This window comes from Erinaceus europaeus, chromosome 2 (assembly GCF_950295315.1).
Source record: "Erinaceus europaeus chromosome 2, mEriEur2.1, whole genome shotgun sequence".
NCBI classification, from domain to species: domain Eukaryota; kingdom Metazoa; phylum Chordata; class Mammalia; order Eulipotyphla; family Erinaceidae; genus Erinaceus; species Erinaceus europaeus.
Window position 1 is genome coordinate 60,581,438 of NC_080163.1, and position 26,844 is coordinate 60,608,281.

Below are 26,844 nucleotides of genomic sequence, written 5' to 3' on the forward strand. Positions count from 1 at the left end.
CAAACATAGTACTAAGTGCAAGGATTTAAGAAAGGACACAGACTGGAGCCCCCGCTTTCCACCTTCAGGAAAAGACAGTTCACAAGCAGTGAAGCAGGTCTGCAGGTGTCTGTTTTTCTCTCTCCCTCTCTTTCTCCTCCTCCCCTCTCAATTTCTCTTTGTCCTGTCAAATAAAAGGGGTGGTAGGTTCACAATGCAGGCAATAACCCTTAAGAAAAAAAGAGAGAGAGAGGAAGAAGATGAAGAAAGCCCAATGGGAAAGCCATCTCCTGAAAATCATCATAGGTCACTTCTATGTATTATGAAGCACAATGTATGATTCTTTCATGAAATAATAATTTCTCAAGCATTTCCATCTACTTTTTCATCCATGGGGGGGGGGAGGGGAGCGGGGAGAAGAATGCCAAACAGCCATTCAAACTAGGTCATCATTTCTCTGAAATCAAGGAGCAGCTCTTCTTCAATTAACTATATGATAACCCCATATATACCCATCAGGGAGATTCTAAACTTATCAAGAGTTTAGAATTATCACTTCTTACCTAAAACCTAAAACTGGTTGAGGCATAGTGGATTCAAAGACCATTCATTTATTCAAAGGATAATACTCATTGGATGGGTCCAAACCAATAAGAAAGAATATATTATTCTATATTCTGCTTTCCCCAGATGTGCCCTCCCCTAACAGCTGCTTACCTCAGCAAAAACCTTAGAAAGGATACTGCAATAATTAGTGTTAGACCAATAAGGAACGCGATGGTCACAGCTATAAAATAAAAACAAGCACATTATCACCAAACCTGTCTTCAGAAGCATCAAAGTTGTTATATGATTACATCTAATCTGTAAATAAAAAATGCAAATAAAAACAGAACATAAAAGAAATCCCATCCTCAATGTTAAATATCCTATAAACAATTGAAAGCACCATATAGGGAGCGATCATTTTCTTTTTCTTTTTTTTTTTTTAATATTTTAATTATTAATGGATAGAGACAGAGAGAAACTTCTAGAGGGGAGAGGGAGATAGAATGGGAAAGAAACAGAGAGACCCCTGCAGCCCTGCTTCACCACTCATGAAGTTTTCCCCTGCATGTGGGGACCAGGGGCTTGAACCTGGGTCCTGTGCAATGCTCTGCTCTCTCTTTCTCCGTATTTTTCTCTTCTGTACCCCTCTCTAGGACATGACAGTATTATCACTGGCATATACCAATGGTCCAAGAAAGGCATTATAATATACCACTACTAAATGAGAGATAAACTATAATCCAGGAAAGTGTAATAAACAGCACTCAAACCTTTGAAAAATGCAAGTAAGGAAAACCAACAACAACAGAAAAAAAAAACATACGTACGTAGGTTGCTATCAACTGGATGCACATTGATAACTATGTCACAAGTAATTTCACTGGCTCCATTATGGCCACGCTTTATCAAGAAAGAATAGTTTCCAAATTCTCCAAATTTGTACTCCATCCTGAAAAGATTAGACATAATTAAGAAGAGTGGTTAGAGTAAGAAATAGTCAGGAGTTGGGCGGTAGTACAGAGGGTTAAGCACAGGTGGCGCAAAGCACGAGGACCGGCGTAAGGATCCCGGTTTGAGTCCCCTACCTGCAGGGGAGTCGCTTCACAGGCGGTGAAGCAGGTCTGCAGGTGTCTATCTTTCTCTCCCCCTCTCTGTCTTCCCCTCCTCTCTCCATTTCTCTCTGTCCTATCCAACAATGACGACATCAAAAACAATAATAACTACAACAACAATAAAAACAACAAGGGCAGCAAAAGGGAAAAGAAAGAAAGAAAGAAAGAAAGAAAGAAAGAAAGAAAGAAAGAAAGAAAGAAAGAAAGAAAGAAAGAAGGAAAGAAAGAGTCAGGGGCTGGATGGTGGCACACCTGGCTGAGTGCACATGTTACAATGCACGAGGACCCATTTGGAGCCCCCACCCCCCATTTGCAGGGGAAAAGCTTTGCGAGTAGTGAAGCAGTGTTGCAAGTGTTTCTCTGTCTCTCTCCATCTGTATCACCCACTTCTCTCTTGATTTCTGACTGTCTCTATCCAATAAATAAATAAATAAATATTTTTTTTTTTCTAAATTAATAAGAGTTGGATTTGGGTAATGTTATTAAGGCATTCTTGGGTATAGACCAGAACAAAGATACATGTCGGGAGTTGAGTGGTAGTGCAGTGAGTTAAGCACAGGTGGCACAAAGTGACGACTAGCCTAAGGATCCCGGTTTGAGCCCCCGGCTCCCCACCTGCAGGGGAGTCACTTCACAAGCAGTGAAGCAGGTCTGCAAATGTCTATCTTTCTCTCCCCCTCTCTGTCTTTCCCTCCTCTCTCCATTTCTCTCTGTCCTATCCAACAATGACAACATCAATAACAACAACAATAATAACTACAACGATAAAAACAATAAGAGCAATAAAAGGGAATAAATCAATTATTTAAAAAATAAATAAAATAAAAATAATTTTTAAAAATATACATGTAATTTTTTTCAAGTTGATCTGGAGCTTTTCCACGTGTGATTTCACAATTCCCAATCCTCTTATTCTGACAGAGTGGAAGACACACCCCAGGGCCAACCCAAAGCTTTTCCCTGGTGTCATGGTACTCACTTGTGGTGCTGGGGATTCAACCCAGGGTGAGCACACTACAAGGCACAAGCTCTACCCAGTAAGCCATTTCTCTAGTCCTGGAAAAATATATATGTATACTTTTTAAAGTATTTTTATTCATTTATTTATTTATTCCCTTTTGTTGCCCTTGTTTTTTTATTGTTGTAGTTATTATTGTTGTTGTTGTTGATGTCATTGTTGTTGGACAGGACAGAGAGAAATCGAGAGAGATGGGGAAGACAGAGAAGGGGAGAGAAAGATAGACACCTGCAGACCTGCTTCACCACCTGTGAAGCGACTCCCCTGCAGGTGGGGAGCTGGAGGCTCGAACCAGGATCCTTACGCTGGTCCTTGCGCTTTGCACCATGTGTGCTTAACCCGGTGCGCTACCACCTGACTCCCAGACAAATATATTTTTAAAAATTTTATTTATTCATTAATGAGAAAGATAAGAGGAGAGAGAGAAAGAACCAGACATCACTCTGGTATATGTGCTGCCTGAGATGGAACTCGGGACCTCATGCTTGAGAGTCCAATGCTTTATCCACTGCGCCACCTCTGGAACCTCCCAAATATTTCAAAGGCAGCAAAAGTCAGCTAAGCAGGGGTGTGGGTGGGAATGGAAAGAAAATGCAGCAGTCTTCAGTGGGTCACATCAAAGGAGTTACAGACCTACACACTTCTTTCTCTTCGACGGTGTAGTTAAGTTGCAGGATGCAGCCATGCTGGGTGCTCACAGCTACTGCTGCAGTGCTCGGCTTCCCAGGTTTTCCGCTCTGCGAAACATTCACCAGAATCTGTGGCAAGCACTGAGAATAAAAGCATAAGACATCGTTGGAGTGTTGAAAATATGTAGGTATAGGACAACACAAACATCAAAAATAGGGATCCCGAGACAACATATAGAGAAACCTTTAGGGAGCTGGGTGGTGGCGCAGTGGGTTAAGCACATATGACACAAAGTGCAAGGGTTGGCATGAGGCTCCCTACCTGCAGGGGAGTCGCTTCACAAGTGGTGAAGCAGGTCTGCAGGTGTCTTTCTCTCCCCTTCTCCCTTCCCCTCATCTCTCGATTTCTCTCTGTCCTATCCAACAACAATGACAGCAGTAACAACAACAATGATAAACAACAAGGGCAACAAAGGGGAGGGGATAGCCTCCAGGAGCAGTGGGTTTTTAGTGCAGGCACCGAGTCCCAGCAATAACCCTGGAGGAAAAAAAAAAAAAAGAAAGAAAGAAAGAAAGGAAGGAAGGAAGGAAGGAAGGAAGGAAGGAACCTTTACAGGGGCCAAGTAGTGGTGCAAATGGTAATGCAAGCACTAGGGTTCAAGTCCCCAGACCACACCTGCAGGGGGACGCTCTGCAAGAGGTAGAACAGTGCTGCAGGTGTAACTCTTTCACTCTTCTGTCTCCGTCTCTCATCTCTATCCAAAAAAAGAAAAAGAAAGAAAAAGGAACATAGCACTGGGAACAGTGGAGCCATGTAGGCACTAAAGGCCCAGAAATAACCATGGTGGCAATATATATATATATTTTTTTTCCTCCAGGGTTATTGCTGAGACTCGGTGCCAGCACTAAGAAATCCACTGCTCCTGGCGGCCATTTTTTCCACTGTTGGTTGCTGCTAATATTGTTGACGCTGTTGTTGTAGTTGGAGAGGAGAGAGAAAAACTGAGAGGGGAGGGGAAGACAGACAAGGGGAAAGAAAGATAGACACCTGCAGACCTGCTTTACTGCCTGTGAAGAAACCCCAGGGCTCAAACCAGGATCCTGGTTCCAGTTCTTGCGCCTCGCACTACGTGCACTTAATCTGATGCACTACTGCCCAGCCTCCAAAATAAAAATATTTTATGGGGCTAAGAAGTCTTGCATTAAGTAAGGTGTGGACTATACAGCACATAGGAAGTTCCTCACATAGTGAGACAGTGCTAGGTGTCACTCCTGCTCTCTGTCTCTGAAAAAAAAAAAAAGAAAGAAAAGAAACCTTTAAATTTCAGTGCCTTAGATGAAATTTGCCTATGAAACTGTAACTAAGGAGCTGTACATTTAAAAATATTTATTTATTACATATGAGAGAAAGGATTGCACATGAAACAGAGAGAAGCCAAACCAAAAGAGATATATAAAACCCTGCCCCTGGGAGTTGGGCTGTAGTGCAGCGGGCTAAGCGCAGGTGGCGCAAAGCACAAGGACCGGCATAAGAATCCCGGTTCGAACCCCGGCTCCCCACCTGCAGGGGACTCGCTTCACAGGCGGTGAAGCAGGTCTGCAGGTGTCTTTCTCTCCTCCTCTCTGTCTTCCCCTCCCTCTCTCCATTTCTTTCTGTCCTATCCAACAACAACAACAACAATAATAACTACAACAATAAAACAACAAGGGCAACAAAAGGGAATAAATAAATAAAATAAATATATTTAAAAAAAAAAAGACTTCTGTTCTAAAAAAAAAAAAAAAAAAAAAAACTCTGCCCCTTTCAGTATTTTCAAATCTATGGAGGGTTTAAAAAACTCAAGCCCGGGGACCAGGCGGTACTGCAGCCAGTTAAGCATAGGGATACCGGTTCAAGTCCCTGGCTCCCCACCTGCGGTGGCGGGGGTAGGGTGGGGGGGGAGTTGCCTCACAAGCGGTGAAGCAGGTCTGCAGATGTCTATCTTTTTTTTTTTTTTTCCCCTCCAGGGTTATTGCTGAGCTCGGTGCCTGCACCATGAATCCACCGCTCCTGGAGGCCATTTTCCCCCTTTTAGTTGCCCTAGTTGTTGCAGCCTTGTTGGGGTTACTATTGCCATTGTTGACGTTAATTTGTTGTTGGATAGGACAGAGAGAAATGAAGAGAGATGGGGAAGACAGAGAGAGAGGGGGAGAGAAAGATAGACACCTGCAGACCTGCTTCACCGCCCGTGAAGCAACTCCCCTGCAGGTGGGAAGCTGGGGCTTGAACCGGGATCCTTGCGCCGGTCCCTGCGCTTTGCGCCACGTGCGCTTAACCCACTGCTGCAGATGTCTATCTTTCTCTTCCCCCTCTGTCTTCCCCTCCTCTGACTTCTCTCTGTCCTATCCAACAACAATGACAGTAGTAACAACAACGATGATAAACAACAAGGGCACAAAAGGGAAAAAATAACCTCTAGGAGCAGTGGATGTGTAGTGTAGGCACCAAGCTCCTGTGATAACCCTGGAGGCAAAAAAAGAACCAAAAACCTCAAGCCCACTTAGTGGATTTGACAAATGACATTGTAAATACCTTTGCCACCGTTAAATCATGTGATAAATTCTTACATAAATTAGAGTCTACATCTCATATGTATGTTGGTCTGTCAGTCTTCAATGATCTTTTTCAGGTGCATAAATGATTGTGACACTGCAATATACATCACCTGGTGCAGCAAGACTCCACAGAGCCTGTTCTCTGGGGCCATCTTTTCATTCCTTTGCTCATTAACTTTACCATGTGAATTACAGAAATATTTCTGCAGATTCTAATCACATTCATTGAAGTATTTACAGGAATCCTATTAAATATATGAATGGATTTACAAAGTTCTGCCACTTTTCCGTGCTTAGTCCTCACAGAGGATGCTGCACAGCTCTGCATTTAGCCAATATTCTCCCATTTATATTTTAGCACTTTATTTATATATGACCTGTATCAGTTATTGAAGGGAAAAATAAGACTTCATTTAAAAAAATCAATATGCATACAAGATACTGGGTACTGTACAGCAAACCATATCAAAAGGACTTTTCAAAGTTAACCCAATTACCAAATAATGTGATGATAACATTAACTATCGATTGTCTTTTGGAACCCTAAGACAGCAGGAACCTCACATCTCCACTATAGAGCCCCTACTTCCCCCAGTCCTGGAACTCTTGGATAGGGCCCACTTTCCCGTATGCCTCTCCCAATCCATACCAAATAATATTGCATCCGTCGATCACAACCTAACCAACGCAACGATTGCCACCTCAACATGCTTCACCTCAGACTGTGTCCAGAGACTTCACGAGTGGAATGACAACCCTTCAGCTTCATTACTCGGGTGAGACCTTTCCTTTCATAGTGTACTCTAATTTCATCTCAGGTGGTTCACTTTCTAACAAAGTCCCAAAACCTAGATATACACCTAGAGAGAGCATATCTTCACACGTATCTATAAACTACTGCAAAATATATACCTGAAAGCAGAAGTACACTAGAGTTTGCAGTGAGTACCTTCCTAACACTTCCTCTCCACTATTCCAAGCTTTGGGTCCATGATTGCTCAACAATTTGTTTGGCTTCGTATGTTAACTCTCTTTTCAGTCACCAGGTTCCAGATGCCATCAGGATGCTGGCCAGGCTTCCCCGGATTGAAGACCCTACCAATGTGTCCTGGAGCTCTGCTTCCCCAGAGACCCACGCTACTAGGGAAAGAGAGAGGCAGACTGGGAGTATGGACCGACCAGTCAACACCCATGTTCAGTGGGGAAGCAATTACAGAAGCCAGACCTTCTACCTTTTGCAACCCACAATGACCCTGGGTCCATGCTCCCAGAGGGATGGAGAATGGGAAAGCTATCAGGGGAGGGGGTGGGATATGGAGATTGGGTGGTGGGAATTGTGTGGAGTTGTACCCCTCCTACCCTATGGTTTTGTTAATTAATCCTTTCTTAAACAAACAAACAAATAAACAAATAAATAAATAAATAAAAGTAAAAAAATCAATATGCTTATTCCATTTGATAAAATTTTTTAAAAAATTATCTTAGGGAGTAGGGCAGTAACGCAGGGGTTAAATGCACATGGTGCAAAGCGCAAGGACCAGAGGAAGGATTCCACTTCGAGCCCCCGGCTCTCCACCTGCAGGGTGGTCGCTTCACAAGCACTAAAGCAGGTCTGCAAGTGTCTATCTTTCTCTCCATTTCTCTGTGCTATCCAATAACAATGACATCAATAACAACAACAATAAAATAACAAGGGCAACAAGAGGGAAAATAAATAAATAAATAAATAAATATTTACAAATTATCTTTATTGGATAGACAGCCAGAAATTGAGAGGGTGGGGGGAGACAGAGAGGGAGACAGAGAGAGAGAGAGAGAGTCCTGAAACACTGCTTCACCACTCACAAAGCTCTCCCCCTGCAGGAGGAGAGTGGGGGCTCAAACCCGGGTCCTTGGCACTGTAACATGTGCGCTCAGCCATGTCCTCCATATTGATGACAAAAGTCAACCTGTATTTCCTTTGGTGTCTTTGGAGGATTTAAAGTTTACAATTATTTTTAGGGTCAGGTGGTGGTACACCTGATTAAGCATACATGTTATAATGCATAAGGACCCGGGTTCGAGCCCCCAGTCCTCACCTGCAAGGGGAAAGCTTCACAAGTGGTGAAGCAGTGCTGCGGGTGTCTCTCTGACACTCTCCCTCTATTCTTCTTGTCTTTTTTCCTTTTTGCCACCAGAGTTACCACTGGAGCTTGGTACCGGCACTACAAATCCAGTTACTGGATGACATTTTTCCCATTTTTTATTGGACAGGACAGAGAGAAATTGAGAGAGGAGGGAGAAATACAGAGGGGGAGAGGAAGATAGACACCTGCAGATCTGCTTCATCAAGTAGGAAGTGTCCCCCCTCTACAGGTGGGGAGCTGGGGGCTCGAACCAGGATCCTTGCACATGTTCTTGCTCTTTGTACTATGTGCCTTAACCCAGTGATCTATTGCCCACCCCCCTCTCTCCTCTCTACCTCCCCCTTCCTCTCAATTTCTGGCTATCTCTATCCAATAAATAAATTATTCTTTTTTTTTTTTAAGATAGGACCAGAAGGGGAGGGAGGAAGAGGGAGAGGGAGAAGGTGAGGGAGAGGGAGAAAAACAGAGACAGGCTGGAGGTCGGGCAGTGGTGAAGCGGGTTAAGCGCACGTGGCACAAAGTGCAAGGACCATCTTAAGGATCCCGGTTCGAGCCCCGGGCTCCCCACCTACAGGGGAGTCGCTTCACAGGTGGTGAAGCAGGTCTGCAGGTGTCTATCTTTCTTCCCCCTCTCTGTCTTCCCCTCCTCTCTCCATTTCTCTCTGTCCTGTCCAACAACCATGGCATCAACAACAACAACAATAACAACAACGATAAACAACAATGGCAACAAAAAGGAAAAAGTGGCCTCCAGGAGCAGTGGATTTGTAGTGCAGACACCAAGCCCCAGCAATAGTCCTGGAGACAAAAAATAAATTAGGAAGAAAGAAAGAGAGAGAGAGAGAGAAAGAATGAGATAAGATGGAATGGGGGAGGCTTCAGGTATAAGAGCATTAAAGTTTGTATCAAACCCCCAAAGCAAGCAGTACTGTGAGCACAAACAAAATACTTACATGATAGCAGCGTTCAGATGTCCAGTAGAGCGTCAGGCTGGGACCAGGTAATTCATTATGAATGAGCAACAAAGCCTGATCCATTTTCAGTTCTATATGCTTTTTTTGGTCTAAATCTGGAAAGAATTAGAAAAAAAAAAGTGAAGAAACAACAATAAAGCATCTAACAAAATATCCCTGTGTAAACACAGGAGCATTTCTCAGATGTCTGCATGCTGGATGTCCAAGGTCTCTCATCACTTATTTTGTGCAGAGATATAGCCATTATTGCATGTGCACACACACATCCCCTTTTGTACTATGGCTGAGTAGGTGCTTCAACTCAAAGGAGAATTTACTGGGGTCAGGCGGTAGCGCAGCGGGTTAAGCACACGTGGTGCAAAGCGCAAGGACTGGCATTAGGATCCCCGTTCGAGACCCCAGGTTCTCACCTGCAGGGGAGTCGCTTCACAGGTGGTGAAGCAGGTCTGCAGGTCTGCAGGTGTCTGTCTTTCTCTCTCTGTCTTCCCCGCCTCTCCATTTCTCTCTGTCCTATCCAACAACGAACAATATCAACAATAACAAGAAAAATTACAACAAGGGCAACAAAAGGGGGAAAAAATGGCCTCCAGGAACAGTGGACTCATGGTGCAGGCACTGAGCCCCAACAATAACCCTGGAGGCTAAAAAAAAAAAGAGAGAGAGAGAGAGAGAGAATTCACATCCAGTGTGCAAAAGGAATGTGCAAGAACCTCACAGTTCAGAACTAAGATGTAACTGGTGCTGAATCTAGTACCATATTTTCCACATACTCCCTATTTGATAAAATAACAATATGTGGTCTGGGTGATGACTCAGTGTGTAAAGCACTGAACTCTCAAACATGAGGTCCTGAGTTCAAGCCCCAGCAGCACATGTACCAGGTTGATGTCTGGTTCTTTCTCTCTGCTCATATCTTTCTCATTAATAAATAAACAAAATCTTTAAAATAAAAAACCAAAATAAAATAACAACATCATGAGCTAGTTATTTATATATTTATAAAGAGATTAAAGCTCTCAAAAAGGAAGGGAAGAAAGAAGGTAGGGGAGGAAGGAGGGAGGAAAAGAGGCAGGGTGCTGGTGTACCTGGTTGAGTGCACACATTACAATGTAAGGATCCAGGTTCAAGCCCCCAGTCGCCACCTGCAGGGAAGAAGCTTCACAAGCAGTGAAGCAGTGCTGAGGTGTGTCTCTCCCTTTCTATCTCCCCCTTCCCTCCCAACCTCTCTCTCTGTACCTAAAAGAAGAAAAAGAAGGAAGGAAGAGAGAAAGAGGAAGGAAAAAATTAGATAGTGACCCGTGGTCAAAAAGTTTTTCTGGAAAATCACTGAATTTGTGTGATTCCAAAACCCAAACTTCCCTTGGTCATGTTACTTGAGCACAGCCTGGGTAGCTGGTAGCAGGGACAGCAGCCAGCTGTACTGAGCCATAGATCTCTGTCATTTACTTCCAACCTCTTCCTAGTCTTTATTTCTTCCTATAATAAGAAACGATGCTCTGCACACCTGAAAACACTCCTGATGAAAACACTTCTGACATAATGCCTTAAAAATAAATTTTCAAGGGGCCAGGCGATAACATAGTGAGTTAAGCGTATATGGAGCTAAGTGCAAGGACCGGTGCAAGGATCCGGTTCGAGCCCCAGCTCCCTACCTGCTGGCTCTCACACGTGTGGCCTCGCAACCAGAGGTAAGCCACTGGCTTTCCAGTGCCAGTTCAAGAGGCTGCACAAACAGAAGGACCGCCAGGGGAAAATTCAGGTATGAACAATCCGTTTTAGTAAGAAAAAGGCAGGGTTTATATAGCATAATGGAACAAAGAATATTTTTCACATATGTCAATGATGATGGGTTTCCAAAAGGTCAGTACCCTTATGGTGGGGGAGCTAACGAATGACGAGAATTCATAGGGGAGTGGAAAGGTCAGAGTGATTAGTTGCTATGAGGCAAGAGTGCTAATTAACTAGAGGTATTAAGAAAAACATGGTAGTTAAACCAGCAGAGTGAGGTAAACAGAGAAGGGCAGAATATTGATGTAAGAGGTAGTGATCAAAGAACGAGGAAATAGTGTGTGGGTCTCACTGTTATGTTACTGACAAGGCAGGGTGATGGAGTATGGTTTGTATGTGATCAAAGATGGTGAACTTATAGTTCACATTAAGTGAACTTTCAAGCAGGCAACCATTTGGTTTGTAGCAGGGGAATGGGTTAAGTGTTAGAGGCCCTTGTGAAGCCTGAGAGACTGACAAGGGGGAACTGAGTCAGGAAAGCTTTTCCCTCCAAGCTCCATGCCTGAAAGGGAGAGGCTGACAGGTGGGGTGTCTTTTCAGACCTCCATTTTTAGGACAGGGAATTCCCCTATGCTCTGCCATGCTTTCACATTGTCCCACACCCACCTGCAGGAAAGTCGCTTCACAAGCAGTGAAGTGTGGGTGTCTTTCTCTCCTCCTTTCTGTCTTCCCCTCCTCTCTTGATTTCTCTCTGTCCTATCCAACAACAACAACAGCGATAATAATAACAACAACGATAAACAACAAAAGGGAAAAAATAGCCTCCAGGAGCAGTGGATACATAGTGCAGACACTGAGTCCCAGCAATAACCCTGGAAACAAATAAAATAAAATAAAATAAATTTTCAGGAGTGAAGTTTGTTTGATGGACTGAATCTTCAGGCATACATGATTTCACAGCTCCACTTCACTTTTTCATTCAGATGAAAAGATAGAAGGAGGGACAGAGACCATAGCTCAGGAGCTTCCTCCACAGTTAAAGAACCTTTCATGTGATGCCAGGGCTTGAAGCTGGGCTGCATGCATGGCACTGTAGGAGCCCTAACTGGTGAATTATTTGCATGGTCTAGGTGTAAAGTTGTAATTTTATTATCAGTTTTTAAAAAGATAATTAATGAGTCGGGCGGTAGCACAGCGGGTTAAGTGAAGGTGGCACAAAGAGCAAGGACCATCTTAAGGACCCCGGTTCAAGCCCCGGCTCCCCACCTGCAGGGGAGTCGCTTCACAGGCGGTGAAGCAGGTCTGCAGGTGTCTTTCTCTCCCCCTCTCTGTCTTCCCCTTTTTTCTCCATTTCTCTCTGTCCTATCCAACAATGACGACATCAATAATAACTACAACAATAAAACAAGGGCAACAAAAGGAAATAAATACATATTACGGGGGTTGAGCGGTAGCGCAGCGGGTTAAATGCACATGGCAGGAAGCGCAAGGACCAACATAAGGATCTTGGTTCGAGCCTCTGGCTCCCCACCTACAGGAGGGTCGCTCCACGGGCGGTTAAGCAGGTCTGGAGGTGTCTTTCTCCTCCCTCGCTATCTTCTCCTCCTCTCAATTTCTCTCTGTCCTATATAACAACAAACAATAATAATAACCACAACAATACAACAAGGGCAACAAAAGGGGAAAATAAATAAATAAATACTAAAAAAATAATAATTGGGAGTAGCGCAGCGGGTTAAGTGCAGGTGGCACAAAGCGCAAGGACCGGTGTAAGGATCCTAGTTAGAGCCCAGGGCTTCCAACCTACAGGGGAGTCGCTTCACAGGCTGTGAAGCAGGTCTACAGGTGTCTGTCTTTCTCTCCCCCTCTCTGTCTTCCCCTCCTCTCTCTATTTCTCTCTGTCCTATCCAACAACAACGACATCAATAATAACTACAACAATAAAACGACATGGGCAACAAAAGGGAAGAAAGAAAGAAAGAAAGAAAGAAAGAAAGAAAGAAAGAAAGAAAGAAAGATTTTTTAAAAGATAATTAATTGGGGGATAGGTGGTGGTGCACCTGGTTGAGCACACTTGTTACAATATGCAAGGACCCAGGTTCAAGCCTCTGGTCTCCACCTGTAGGTAGAAAGCTTCACAATAGGTGAAGCAGGACTCTAGGTATCTGTCTCTCCCTCTCTGTCTCCCCCTTCCTCTCAATTTCTGGCTGTCTCTAGCCAATAAATTGAGAGATAATTTTTAAAAATTTAATTACAAAAAAGATAATTAATGACAGGGTATAGTGAGAAGGAGAGCATCGCTGGCATATGCAATGCTAGGGATGAAACTGTGGGTCTCATGTGTGTGAGGACTTTGCTCTAGTCACTGTGCATCTCCCCACCACCGCCACCCCACAAACCCCAGGAGTGATATTTTTAACCAAAAAACAACTTGTGACTCATACTAAATTGCTCTGCAATTTAGTTAATCTACTTGTGGTGGCTTATAATGACAACTGTGAGGATTATGGACTCCCAGGTGATACAAATCACTATGCACTGTGCCCCTGGTTCTAAGAGTCTCAGGACATGGCTAGTGGTGGCTGAGTTTTCCAGATGAAAAATTTCAGGCCAGCAGCAGTCCAGTCGGCCAACTTGTTGAAGGTCACCTGCCAGTCACTACCCTCCCTGATGCTACGTCTTCTGAGACACATGCCTGCCAGCCAGGTGTCTGTCACTGCCTGACACTGAGCTGCCAGCCAGTCATCAGTCTTTGATTTTTTCCTCACTTTTATATTTTTCTTTATTTTTGGATAGAGACAAAGAAATTGAGAGGGAAGGGAAAGAAAGAGAAAGGGAGAAAGAGAGACACCATAAGGATTGTTTCACTGCCCAGGAAGCTTCTCCTCTGCAGGTGGGGACCAGAGGCTTGAACCTGGGTCCTTGCGCACTGTAATTTGCACATCAACCCAGTGAGCCATCACCCAGCCCCTTCCTCCCTCCCTTTTTAGCCAACAAAAGTAGAAAATAACCATGTACTTCTTTAATTTTTTAAAAAATTATCATCAGAATTACTATTGGGGCTTGGCACCAGCACTACAAATCCACTGCCGACAGACTTTTTTCCTTCTTTCCTTCCTTCTATCCTCCTTCCTTCCTTCCTTCCTTCCTTCCTTCCTTCCTTCCCTCCTTCCCTTCTTCCTTCCTTCCTTCCTTCCTTTTTTTTGGCCTCCAGGTTATCAGTGGGGCTTGGTGCCTGTACTATAATCCACTGCTCCTGGCAGCCATCTTTTTTCCATTGTTGCTATTATTGTTGTTGCTGCTGTTGTTGTTGGAGAGGACAGAGAGAAATGGAGAGGAGGATCAGACAGAGAAGGAGAGAGAAAGACAGACACCTGCAGACCCGCCTCACCACTTGCAAAGTGACCCTGTACAGGTGGGGAGCTGGAGCTCAAACTGGAATTTTTGCAACAGTCCTTGCACTTTGCACTATGTGCGCTTAACCTGGTGCACTACCACACAGTCCCCTTTCTTTTCTCTTCTTCTCTTTTCTTTTTTTTTTTTTAATTCTATTTCATTTGATAGGACAGAGAAAAATTGAAAGGGGAGGGGGAGAGAGAGAGAAAGACAAATATCTGCAGACCTGCTTCACAGCTCATGAAGTGTCTGTCCCCCCTGCAGGTGGGGAGCAGAGGCTTGAAGCAGGGTCCTTGCACACGGTAGTAGCCTGTGTGCTCAATTGGGTAGATCACCCCCTGACCCCTCAGCGTGTCCTTATCTTATTTTGTAATTAATGAATTTGTTTATTATGAGAGAGAGAGAATTCCACCAGAAACAGAGGGAGAAAGGGAAGGAGGGAAGGAGACACAGAGGCCAGAACTAGTAAGTACATACAGAGTTAAGAATCCATCTGGGAGCAGGAATGCAAGTCCTGTGCTCTACCGGTAGAACTATTCCCAGCTGCTGCTCTTTCTATTTCAGTTCTGAGTTAATGGTTATCAAGTTTGAACATGGTTTCCAACTATTTCACATCAGTATTTCCTTTCATCCTGACTGCTGGGGTGTTTATTTAACCCTGATACTCCTGAGGTCTCAGGAACTCTTAGGCATTTGTGTAAATTCTGTACTTAGCACAGCTGTTAAATCTTCTGTCACCCTCTGCAATATCTTTTCCGTACCCCATGCTCACTTTTAGTAGTATCAATTTTCAAAGTTATGTTCACCATCTGTTGACCTCTTCCTTTGTGATTGTTCTATGTATCTTCATCCTATATAGTTGGAATATTACTATTTTATTCACATTCCTAAAACTTTAATGGTGGGTAGAATGAGTTTTTGTTTGTTTAACTGGTCCACATCTTTGTATGTTTGAAGTGCTTTTTTTTCTTCTGTTGTTCTTCTTTTTTTTTCATTTATTTTATTTTACTAATTTTCCCTTTTGTTGCCCTTGTTGTTTAACATTGTTGTGGTTATTGATGTCATCATTGTTGGATTGTACAGAGAGAAATGGAGAGAGGAGGGGAAGACAGATGTGAGGAGAGAAAGACAGACACCTGCAGACCTGCTTCACCTCTTGTGAAGTGACTCCCCTGCAGGTGGGGAGCCGGAGTTCAAACCGGGGTCCTTTACTCTGGTCCTTGCGCTTTGTGCCACATACGCTTAGCCCGCTGTGCCACCGCCGACTCCCTTTTGGAGTGCTTTATAAACACCTCTTTAAAAATGACTATTACAGGAGTCCGGCGGTAGCACGGCAGATTAAGCACAAGGACCGGTGTAAGGATCCTGGTTCGAGCCCCTGGCTCCCCACCTGCAGGGGAGTCGCTTCACAGGCGGTGAAGCAGGTCTGCAGGTGTCTATCTTTCTCTCCTCCTCTCTGTCTTCCCCTCCTCTCTCCATTTCTCTCTGTCCTATCCAACAACAACAACAACAATAATAACTACAACAATATTAATTACAACAATAAAACAACAAGGGCAACAAAAGAGAATAAATAAATAAATAAATATTTTTTAAAAAATGACTATTACATGGGCCGGGTGGTTGAGTGCATGTATTACAATGCGCAAGGACCCGGGTTTGAGCCTCCGGTCCCCACCTACAGAGGGAAAGCTTTCCGAGCAGGTCTCTCTCCCTATCACCCCCCTTCCCTCTTGATTTCTGGCTGTCTCTACCCAATAAATAAAGATAATAAATAATTTTTTTAAAAAAATGACTATTACAGGGCACAGGAGATAACATAATGTTTATGCAAAGAGACTCTCATGCCTTTAGTAAAAAAAAAAAAAAATGAAGCAAACCCAAAAACTTGCCTATTTCTGACACAACAGACTTTAGAAATATCAGAGCAATATTCCAGGACTATATACAGAACAATCCCTTTCTCCACAATGGTTTGGTCAAGAAAGAGACCAAATAAAATAAAGGCAACTTTCAATAGTTACAGAGTATCTGTGCTGTCTGTATATTAGACCTTTATGTCATTTCTATAAGTACTTTTGCAGAGCATAATTAAAAACAAAAATCTACTCCCCCCCCCTTTCTCTTTTCCAGTAAACCTGAAGCCTCAGACTATATGGAAATTGAGTTCTTAGGAGGGAGTTGTCCAGTCCAAACCTGAACTCCAGGGGGCACTAAAAGCCTAGTAGTCCACTCAGCACAGCTTTCCTGGAAGATCTCACAATACCTTGTCCTCACACATGCCACTGTAACATATGCCACCGCCTGCCCCCACCCCTTCACTCCTTTTATTACTAGATACAGGCCTAGATTACTACATCTTTTTTTCCTAAAACACTTGTCTGGGAGTCCGGCGGTAGCGCAGTGGGTTAAGCGCACGTAGTGCAAAGCGCAAGGACCTAAAGATCCTGGTTCGAGCCCCCGGCTCCCCACCTGCAGGGGAGTCGCTTCACAGGCGGTGAAGCAGGTCTGCAGGTGTCTGTCTTTCTCTCCCCCTCTCTGTCTTCCCCTCCTCTCTCCATTTCTCTCTGTCCTGTCCAACAATGACGACATCAGTAACAACAACAATACAACAATAAAACAACAAGGGCAACAAAAGGGAACATATAAATAAATAAATATTAAAAAACATATTTTTAAAAAAACACTTGTCTATTAACTGGTGCTGAAATACAAAAAAGGCACTGTATGGGACTGACCCCTGACAAACTGTTAGTGTGCTATTATATAACCTCTTACATTCTGTTTCCTCAATTGTTAAAAGGAGGATGTACAGTAATGTGGGGGTGTGTGTGAAGAATTTAGATTCTATTTCTTTCTTTCTGCCAGTTCTGGTTATGGCTATGGTTGCTGGGGATTGAACTTGAGGCCTCAAAACTCCAGGTATTAAAGTCACTTGCATAACTTTTATGCTGTCTCCCCAGCTCTGATGCTTTTTCAAAAATCAAGTTTGTTCTCACCCTACAAACGTTCTAATTGGAAAGACCGAGCATTTAGAAACACACACCAGATCCTCCTATCTGATCCAGATAAAGGAATGGAAGAGGGGAAGCTGACTTTTCCTAAACAGTCTCTTTCTTTCTTTCTTTCTTTCTTTCTTTCTTTCTTTTCTTTCTTTCTTTCTTTCTTTCTTTCTTTCTTTCTTTCTTTCTTTCTTTTTGCCTCCAGGGTTATCTCTGGGGCTTAGTGTCTGCTCTTCAATCCACTGCTCCTGGAGGCCTTCTCCCCCCCCCCCCAGCCCCTTTGTTGCACTTGTTGTTCATCGTTGCTGTTATTGTTGTTATTGCTGTCGTTGTTGTTGGATAGGAGGAGAAGACAGAGGTGGAGAGAAAGGGAGAAACCTGATGGCCTGCTTCACTGATTGTGAAGTGACACCCCCCCCTCGCAGATGGGGAGTTCGGGGTTCGAACTTTTCTTTAAAAAAAAAAAAAAAACAGAACACTGCTCAGCTCTGGCTCATAGTGATACGGGGAGGACTGAACCTGGGGCTTTGGTGCCTCAGGCATGAGAGCCTCTTTGCATAACCATTATGCTGTCTACCCCAATAGTGACCTTTTCCAACATCCTCTGGAGCTCAGATCTTCTAGCTCCTGGGGATTATAGTTTCTTCCTCTAAGGGGGGAGGGGCAGTCCTGGAATTTCTGTGTTTATTTTCCAGGGTAAATTCAGACACCAAGTAAACTGGAAAACACTGGCTGTGGCCGAGTGCCTCCACACCCAGCTGCGCATTTAGCACCCCCACCCCACCCCTTCCCTTCCAGCACAGCGCTCCCGACAGGCACGCTCCAGGTCCCTGTCCCCAATCCCAGGTTCCCCAGCAAGCCGCCTGCAGCCTGCAAAACATCGCCTCAACTATTCTTGCCCCCACTCCCACACCCCATTTTAGTAGTAAAAATCTACCCAAAAGAGGCTTGGGGAGGCTCATTTAAGCTTGAACTTGCAGTTTTAAGCTGTCCTAGTAACCACCGACTTCCGGCGCCTCCCCCACAGAGATTTATTCTACATCAGGAAAGACTCGGGAGTGTGGCCCCAGCGCCCTGGGTTTGCCCACCCTGCAGCAGACCCGACCCCGGCTCGGCTTCCCCCGCAACCCAAACACCCGGCGGGGGTGGGGGGGCGTCTTCAGCTCCTCTCCCTCAGCCCGCAGCCCTCGGTCCTCTTTGGGAGTGAGCCACGTCTGTGTTTTTGTCTTTTCACACCATATACGAGACAACGGGCTGCACACCTTTCCTGGCCAGCTTTGCACAGGGGGAATAACGACGTTCTCTATCAAAGTTGACTGTTTAAACAAGTCGCCTGCAAACCCTGGGTGCGCCTGGGCCCCGGGGCGGATAGGAGGAGTCGGCGCGGGCCGCCCTGCCCTATTTCTCTGCCTGCCAGCGCAGCAAAGCCGCCCTGTGGGTGTTTGCACCGCTTGGGCGGTAATGTCTGGGTGCAAGGGTCGGCCTCTCCATTGCACTGGCCCGCGAAGCTGCCCCGCGATGCACCTACAACAGCATCCAATACACACACACTCCAGACTCGGGGTGCTCCTGTTAGAAACATAAACTCTAGTTCCGGAGAAAAGCTCCTCCCCAAAGGAAGATCATGAGGGTGCGGCAGCGCTGTGCCCCCGGTGGGGCGGAGAGGGAGGAGCCGGCCGCGCGGCACGGAGAAGGCGGATCCCCGCGCTCCCGCGGCCCGGGGCGGGAGGGGGCGCCGCGGGGCAGCAGCCGCGAGTCCCGGGCCCGGAGCTGCGCGCACTCACCTCGAGGCTGCGCAGCCGCGGAGTCGCGCTCGGGGGAGCCGCCGGGGGCCAGAAGCGAGGCGCTCAGCACCGACGCGGCCAGCAGCAGCGCGGCCAACACCCGGCCCGCGCCCGGTAGGGCGCTCATGCTGCCCGTCGCCGCCCGGGGCCGCTGCTCCAGCCGGGCTGCAGCTCCTCCGTCGTCGCCGCCGCAGCCGCCGCGCTCCCGGGCCCTGCGCTTCTCCGAGGCGCTCGGCCGCGCGCTCGTCATCTCCTCCCTCCTCCCCCTCCCCCCTCTTCTCTCCTCCCTCCTCTCTGCGATGCGGTCACCGCTGCTGCAGGAGGGAACTAGGGAGCGCGGGGCCTGCGCCCGGGACCTGTGGGGAAGAGCCTTTCAGGAGGAAAGTCCCTCCAAGCCACCAGCTACTGTCCCCAGTCCCTTGCCATTCTCCAGAGTCAGCTCCTGCTCCTGGTCGTTTAAATGGGCATTAGGGCCCTCTGTCCATCGTTCTGGGAATGCGACAGTATGCAAGACCGACCGCAGAGTTCTAGCCCCCAGGGTATCTACTGTCTTCCTCTATGAGAGGTCACTTTTTTTTTTTTTTTACCGGAGCACTGCTCAGCTCTGGCTTATGATAGCTCGCGGGATTGAAACTGGAACTTTGGGGGGGTCAGGCGGTAGCGCAGCAGGTTAAGCGCACGTGGCGCAAAGCCCGCAAGGACCGGCATAAGGATCCCAGTTAGGGGCCCCCCCCTCCCCACCTGCAGGCGGTGAAGCAGGTCTGCAGGTATCTATCTTTCCCCATCTCTGTCGTCCCCCCCCATTTCTTTCTGTCCCATCCAACAACAAACGACTTCAACAATAACAATAATAACCACAACAAGGCTACAATAACAAGGGCAACAAAAGGGGGGGGGATGGCCTCCAGGAGCAGTGGATTCATGGTGCAGGCACTGAGCCCCAGCAATAACCCTGGAGGCAAAAAAAAAAAGAAAGAAAGAAAGAAACTGGAACTTTGGGGAGTCGGGCTGTAGCACAGCGGGTTAAGTGCAGGTGGCGCTAAGCACAAGGACCCGCATAAGGATCTTGGTTCAAGCCCTGGCTCCCCACCTGCAGGGGAGTCGCTTCACAAGCGGTGAAACAGGTCTGCAGGTGTCTATCTTTCTCTCCCTCTCTCTGTCTTCCCCCTCCCCTCTCCATTTCTCTCTGTCCTATCCAACAACAATGACAACAATAATAACTACAACAATAAAACAACAAGGGCAACAAAAAGGGAATAAATAAATAAAAATAAATATATATATATATAAAATATTACAAAAAAAACTGGAACTTTGGAGCCTCAGGCATGAAAGTCTCTTTGTATAACCATTAGACTATCTATCCCCCCCCCCCATCACCTCCCTTTAGGGTAAGATTTCTCTTGAGAAAAATCCTCCAGTCTCATAACTTGTGGCGAAGTTGCGGTGCGTTTGTGGAAAGTAGAATGTACAATACTGGGCAGGGGTCTTACCAGGCAATTCCTCCAGTTTCCCTAAGTACCTTAGCCTCAACGCACGTGCCTCATCGGCTGTCCCTGAGGTTAAAGCCTTTCTAATTCACTTTTTCTAGGGACTGTCTTTTCTGCTAAGAATGAGAGTTAATAGCCTGAATGTAAGCAGTTTGAAAAGGAGATGTAGAAACTAAACTGTTCTTCCCAACAAATTTCAACCAATCCATAAAATATGCTAAAATCTTAATGCTACTGTGGGCAGGGGGGCAGTAGCATAGTTGGTTAAGTGCACATTGCACACAGCCCAAGGACCCGCAGCCAGGGCTCCCCACTTGCATGGGGTTGTCTTAGCGGTGGTGAAGCAGGTCTGCAGGTGTCTTTCTTCCTCTCCCTCTCTGTCTTCCCCTCCTCTCTTGATTTCTCTCTGTCCTATCCAACAACGACAGCTATAACAATAAGGGCAACAAAATGGGAAAAATGGCCTCCAAGAGCAGTGGATTCGTAGTGCAGGCATTGAGCCCCAGCTATAACTCTAGAGGAAAAGAGAAGAAGGAGAAAGTTACTGAGAATAGACCTTGATGCAGATTAGACCTGAGAATAGACCTTGATGCAGACCATGACCCTATGCAGATTTTGCCCTCCAGGTGTTCCCCATATCAAACTGTCCTGCTGATATAAATTGTCATAAAATTCCTTTGTATTATCTTGATAATGAACTAATAAAGACAGTGGTCGGGGCCTCACTACTTACTATTCATCTTCAGGAGAGTGAGTGTGAACCACCCTGGGCCTCTTAAAACCAAGCTAGAATCTTAAGTAATCTTTTACTGTTTCTACATTGGAGTCTATGAACCCCACAACTCCTAGTGACCCCCGTTTTTTTTTATAGAGTGAGAGATAAGAGAGGGAAAGAGAGAAAGTAAGACACCTACAGACTGCTTGAGAAACTTGCCCCCTGAAGATGGGGCCCTGGGTCTTGAACTTGAGACCTTACAGATAATAATGTGTGTGCTCTTCTAGGTGCACCACCATCTGTATCCTTCCTTCAATTTTGAAGAAGCTATTTAAGGGTTATTACAACAACTGCCAGACTTCTAAAATGCATGTTTGCTGGTGCTCACGTGGGTGGCCCCTCAACAGAGGTAAGCCACTGGCCTTCCTGTCACCAGTTCTAGTGACTGCATGATGCAGAAAAGAAGCACCAGGGGAAACTCAGTTATGAACTTCCACTTTATTTGGGGTAAGCACAGGGTTTTATAGCAAACAGAACAAAGGACATTTTTCACATATGTCAGAAATTACAGGTTTCTTAAAGGTCAGCTACCCCTATGGTGGGGAGGGAGTAGGAATGAAAGGAGTTGATGTGAAAAGGTCAAAGCAATTAGTTTCCATGATGCAAGACATGTTAATTATCTAAAGGTATTAAGAAAAACATAGTGGTTAAACCAGTAAGGTGAGATAAAGCAGAGAAGGGCAAGGCTTGATGTAAATCATAGATACCAAAGACAAGGAAATAGGTGTGGGGGTCTCACTGCCAGGGTAGTGGCAAGGCTTGTGATGGAGTGTACTTATGTATGTGATCAAAGGATGAAAGTATGGTGAACTCTGGGTGAATATAGTGAACATTGAATGAACTTACAAGCAGCAGCCATTTGGTCTGCTAGCAGGGGAGTGAACTAAGTGTGAGTGGATGCAGGCTTTTGTGAAGCTTTGAGAGACTAACAAGGGAAAACTGAGTCACGGAAAGCATTTCCCTCTTAGCTCCATCCCTAGAAGGGAGAGACTAACAAGTGGGGTGTCTTTCCAGACCTCCATCACAAGGACGGGAGAGCTCCCCTAAGCTCTACCAGGCTTTCACATAGTCCCACACATGTGGTTTAGCATATAGTATAGTGTACATATTACATGTGTATCTTTTTACCTCTTAAGGGAAAAAAGGGCTGAGGAGATAGTGCAGTGGAAGCACACCTGATTTGCCTCAGGGGTTGAATTCCTAGCACCGTGTGTCAGAACTGAGTAGAGTAGAGCTCTGGATTCTGTCTGTAGCTCCTATCTCTCTCTCTCTTCCTCTTTCTCTCTCTCTCCTCTCTTTCTCCTTCAGAGTTATTGCTAGGGCTTGGTGCTAGCACTACAAATACACTGCCCCTGGCAGCCTTTTATTCCTCCCCTCACCCCATCGATGTATTTGATAGGACAAAAAGAAATTGAGAAGGGAGGGGGAGGTAGAGAGGAAGAGAGAAAGATTGATACCTGCAGACCTGCTTCATCACTTATAAAACAACCCCCTTGCAGATGGGAAGTCAGTAGCTTGAACCCGGATCCTTGCATGGGTCCTTGCACTTAGTACTATGTGCTCTTAACCAGATGCAACACTACCTGGCCCCCTCTCTGACATGATCTCTCCCCCCTTCTCTTCTGCCCCGACCAGTGGGGCGGTGAACAGGGGCTAGGAACCTAAAGACCTGGAATGACAGGGACAAGAGATACGAAAGAACGACAGCAAGACAAGTTTCTGATCAAGCTACAAAATTTTATTGTGTTCACAGGCATTATAAGGCTTTGGGAAAGGGGGAGCATAGGGGGAAGGGGGAGGCAGAGATGCTGGAGGAGGAGGAGGGGGAGCAAACTTCAAAGTGGAATGTTCCTTGCAACAAACAATGGCCGAAACCATGTTTATTACCACAACTGTGTGTTGTCTCACTTGATTACTGATAAATGGTTTACCTGAGGGGAAATGGCCTGCCCAGAGGGGAAATAAAACTTGTCTCGAGGGCTTCCATTGTTTCAAAGCTTATCATCTATCAAGCAGAGAAATGGTTCCTGGCACTCTTCTCTCTCTCTCTCTCAAAAAAAAAAAAAAAAAAAAACTAAGATAAATAAAAAATGGAATTCAAACAAAACTAAGGTGAAGTAGATGCCCTGTAAGCTTGAGTTGAGTTCTGCTTTTCAGCTACTTCCAAATTTATGTAAATCACCGTTTAATGTTTTGTTATACATTGTATAGCAACAGAGAGAAATTGAGAAAGAAGAGGGAAGATGGAGAGAGAGAGACAACTATAGCACTGCTTCACCACTTGTGAAGCTTTCCCCCTGTAGGTAGAGGCGGGAGCCTTGAACCTGTGCCCTTGTACATGGTAATAACCAGGTATGCCACCTTCTGGTCCTGAAAATAACCTTTTAGATGATTCTGTTAACTTTAGCATTTTGAGACTGCAAGAACTTTAGGCTGGATGAACCACCATTAAGAACCCTAAAGAGGTGTTCACTTGGACAGCACATATACTAAAACTGGAATGATCCCAAGATTAGCATCGGCCCCTGTGCAAGGATGGCATACAAATACATGAATCATTCCATGTTTGTCATGAAACTCTTCTTGTAAAACATTGTTCTGGTCCAGAGGGCTCTGAACTCTAATTCCATCAGGACACAGGGAGAGAAGAGGGTGGTGAGGGAGCTGGGAAGGATATTCAGAAGTAGCAGTTGGCACTTAGGAAGAGAAAGCAGGACCATAGAAAAAATGGGGAAATAATATATAAATATAGATAGATAGAGAAATATAGTCAACCCACCTGTGATCTTGGGAGAATGAATGCAGTTTCCAATGGAGGGCATGGGGACACAGAACTCTGGATGGTAGGAAAGTTGTGGAATTATACCCCTGCTATAATTTTATCAATATTAAATCACTAATAAAAACTTTTAAAAAAGATTATTCTGGTCCATGCAAAGGCCCTTTTTATTATTTTTTTTTCCAGAGCACTGTTCGGCTCTGGTTTACTGTGGTGTTGGAAATCAAATCTGGGAAGCCCAGCCTGAGAGTCTCCTAGCATAACCACTATGTCATTATGCTATCTCCTGAGCTATGCATTCTGAACTGATTACTTCTGCAATTCATGTGAGCATAAGTACAGGAGAAAATTACTATGAGAAAACCCATCAAAAGAACTTGGTAAGCTCAATCTCCATATCCTGTATCACCAGAAGTTAGGTATTTTATTAGCATTAAGAATTTGTCCTGGGCAGGGGTAGATAGCATAATGGTTATGCAAAGAGACTCTCAGGTTTGAGGCTCCAAAGTCCCAGGATCAATCCCCTGCACCACCATAAACCAGAGCTGAGCAGTGAACATGTTAATCTGATTTTAAAAACATTTTACTCGGGAGTCAGACGATAGTGCAGTGGGTTAAGCGCAGGTAGCGCCAAGTGCAAGGACCAGGGTAAGGATCCCAGTTCGAGCCCCCGGCTCCCCACCTGCAGGGGAGTCACTTCACAGGCAGTGAAGCAGGTCTACAGGTGTTTGTCTGTCTTTCTCTCCCCCTATCTCTCTTCCCCTCCTCTCTCCACTTCTGTCCTATCCAACAACAACATCAGTAACAACAATAACTACAACAATAAAACAACAACCAGGGCAACAAAAGGGAATAAATAAATTTTTTTTTTTTAAGATTTTACTTATTGGGAGTTGGGTGATAGCACAGTGGGTTAAGCGCACGTGGCGCAAAGCACAAGAACCAGAATAAGGATCCCTCCCCACCTGCAGAGGAGTCGCTTCACAGGCGGTGAAGCAGGTCTGCAGGTGTCTTTCTTTCCCCCTTTCTGTCTTCCCTTCCTCTCTCCATTTCTCTCTGTCCTATCTAATGATGACAACTTCAATAACAACAACAATAACTACAACAACAATAAAACAACAAGGGCAACAAAAGGGAAAATAATAATAAAAATTTTAAAAAGATTTTACTTATTTTTTCATGAAGGAGAAAGGCAGAGAAAGAACCAGATATCACTCTAATACATGTGCTGTTAGGCATTGAACTCGGGACCTCATGCTTGAGAGGCCAATGCCCCACCTCCCAGACCACCAGGTTAATTTAACATGTTGCTGTCACAAAAATTGTCACTCTTTTATTTTATTCTTGTTCTACATAATATAATTCTACATGTTCCTATTGTAAAGTTGTATGATGTCAAAAAGGGGTTTCCTTTGCTTCCATGGAAATCAGCTATCTTCTGCCTTAACTGTGCTTATGCAAAATATGGAAGGCTTATACCTTTAAGAAGTTGAAGGGAAGTATCTAAAACTTCTGGTAAATGCTTCAAGTAAAATCTCTTTTGCCCATCTAGTTATATAAGGGTTTTATCATTAACTAAATAAGTCAACACACCTCTAGTAGCTTGAAGATTATCCCAAATCTTCTAGTACCTGAAAACTTCAAGGAATCACGATAAGCTCGATACACTAAAATAAAAAGGATGAGTAACAGATGATCTCATTTACAGGAGGAACTTAAGACACAGGAACAAAAAAGGAAATACATGAAATGAAAGTTGGACTGTTTCTGCTTTATTGCATCAAAGCAAAAGGGTCTTCTGAAGGAGGGAGGTGGTGGAGTGGTAACAGGGCTCCTGGTACAAAGTGATAGAAAAGGACCTAAGTTGGGAGTGAGATTGCTTTGCAAACACCTGTCACAAGGAGATGATAACTTGCACTTATGCATCAGAAACTGTAGTGTTAATTATTAACTAATCCCACCATAAAATGTATTAAACTGTACACATAGGACAACTTTATTAAAGTTATCTTTATTGGGTAGAGACAGCCAGAAATTGAGAGGGAAGGAGGAGAGACAGAGAAGAGACCGACACACCTACAGCACTGCTTCACCAGTCACAGAGCTTTCCTTGTTCATGTGGAGACCACAGGCTTGAACCCAGGCCCTTGTGTATTGTAACATGTATACTCAGTAAGTTGCACCATCTGGCCCCCACATATTACAACTTTATTTTATTTTTCAATATTATTATTATTATTATTATTATTATGCCAAAGTATTACTCAGCTCTGGCTTATGGTGATGTAGGGGGTTGAACCTGGCTTTTTAAAAAAAATGTTTTTATTTATTTTTTTATTATTTATTTTCCCTTTTGTTGCCGGTTTATTGCTGTTGTAGTTATTATTGTTGTTGTTATTGGTGTCATCATTGTTGGCTAGGACAGAGAGAAATGGAGAGAGGAGGGGAAGACAGAGAGAGGGAGAGAAAGATAGACACCTAGAGACCTGCTTCACCGCTTATGAAGCGACTCCCATGCAGGTAGGGAGCCGGGGGCTAGAACCAGGATTCTTATGCTGGTCCATGCACTTTGCGCCACGTGCGCTTAACCCGCTGCACTACTGTCCAACTCCCTGAACCTGGCTTTCTTGGAGTCTCAGGCATGAGAGTATACCTTCATAACCATTATGCTTTCTATCCCCACTGCATTATGACAACTTTATATACCCAATAAAGTGATTTAATAAAAATAAAAGCAACGTTGGGGGGCTGGGTCGTGGTGCACCTGGTTAAGCACATGTAGTAGGAAGCACAAGGACCCGGCTCCCCCACCTGTAGGGGGGTTGCTTCACAGCTTCACAAGCTGTGAAGTAGGTCTGTAGGTTTCTCTCTGTCTCTCTCCCTCTCTATCTTCCCCTCCCCTCTCAAT

General features: G+C 44.9%; 1 protein-coding gene and 1 non-coding gene across 2 annotated transcripts in view; one reads left to right on the top strand and one right to left on the bottom strand.

Annotated features, from left to right (window-relative positions):
• The window catches only part of HGSNAT (heparan-alpha-glucosaminide N-acetyltransferase), a 59,361-nt gene extending 40,099 nt beyond the window's left edge, over window positions 1-19,262 (bottom strand). The window contains exons 1-5 of the mRNA XM_060181597.1: window positions 18,893-19,262; window positions 8,962-9,077; window positions 3,292-3,428; window positions 1,356-1,477; window positions 697-766 (exon numbers count right to left, since the gene is read on the bottom strand). Coding sequence (XP_060037580.1) covers window positions 697-766; window positions 1,356-1,477; window positions 3,292-3,428; window positions 8,962-9,077; window positions 18,893-19,142 — 695 coding nt within the window. The 5' untranslated portion in view covers window positions 19,143-19,262. The remainder of the gene's footprint in view (window positions 1-696; window positions 767-1,355; window positions 1,478-3,291; window positions 3,429-8,961; window positions 9,078-18,892) is intronic.
• A 4,360-nt stretch (window positions 19,263-23,622) lies between these two features.
• On the top strand, window positions 23,623-23,727 carry LOC132537305 (U6 spliceosomal RNA). The gene has a single exon (XR_009548761.1). It is a non-coding gene; the product is annotated as a U6 spliceosomal RNA (small nuclear RNA).
• Window positions 23,728-26,844: the final 3,117 nt, after the last annotated feature.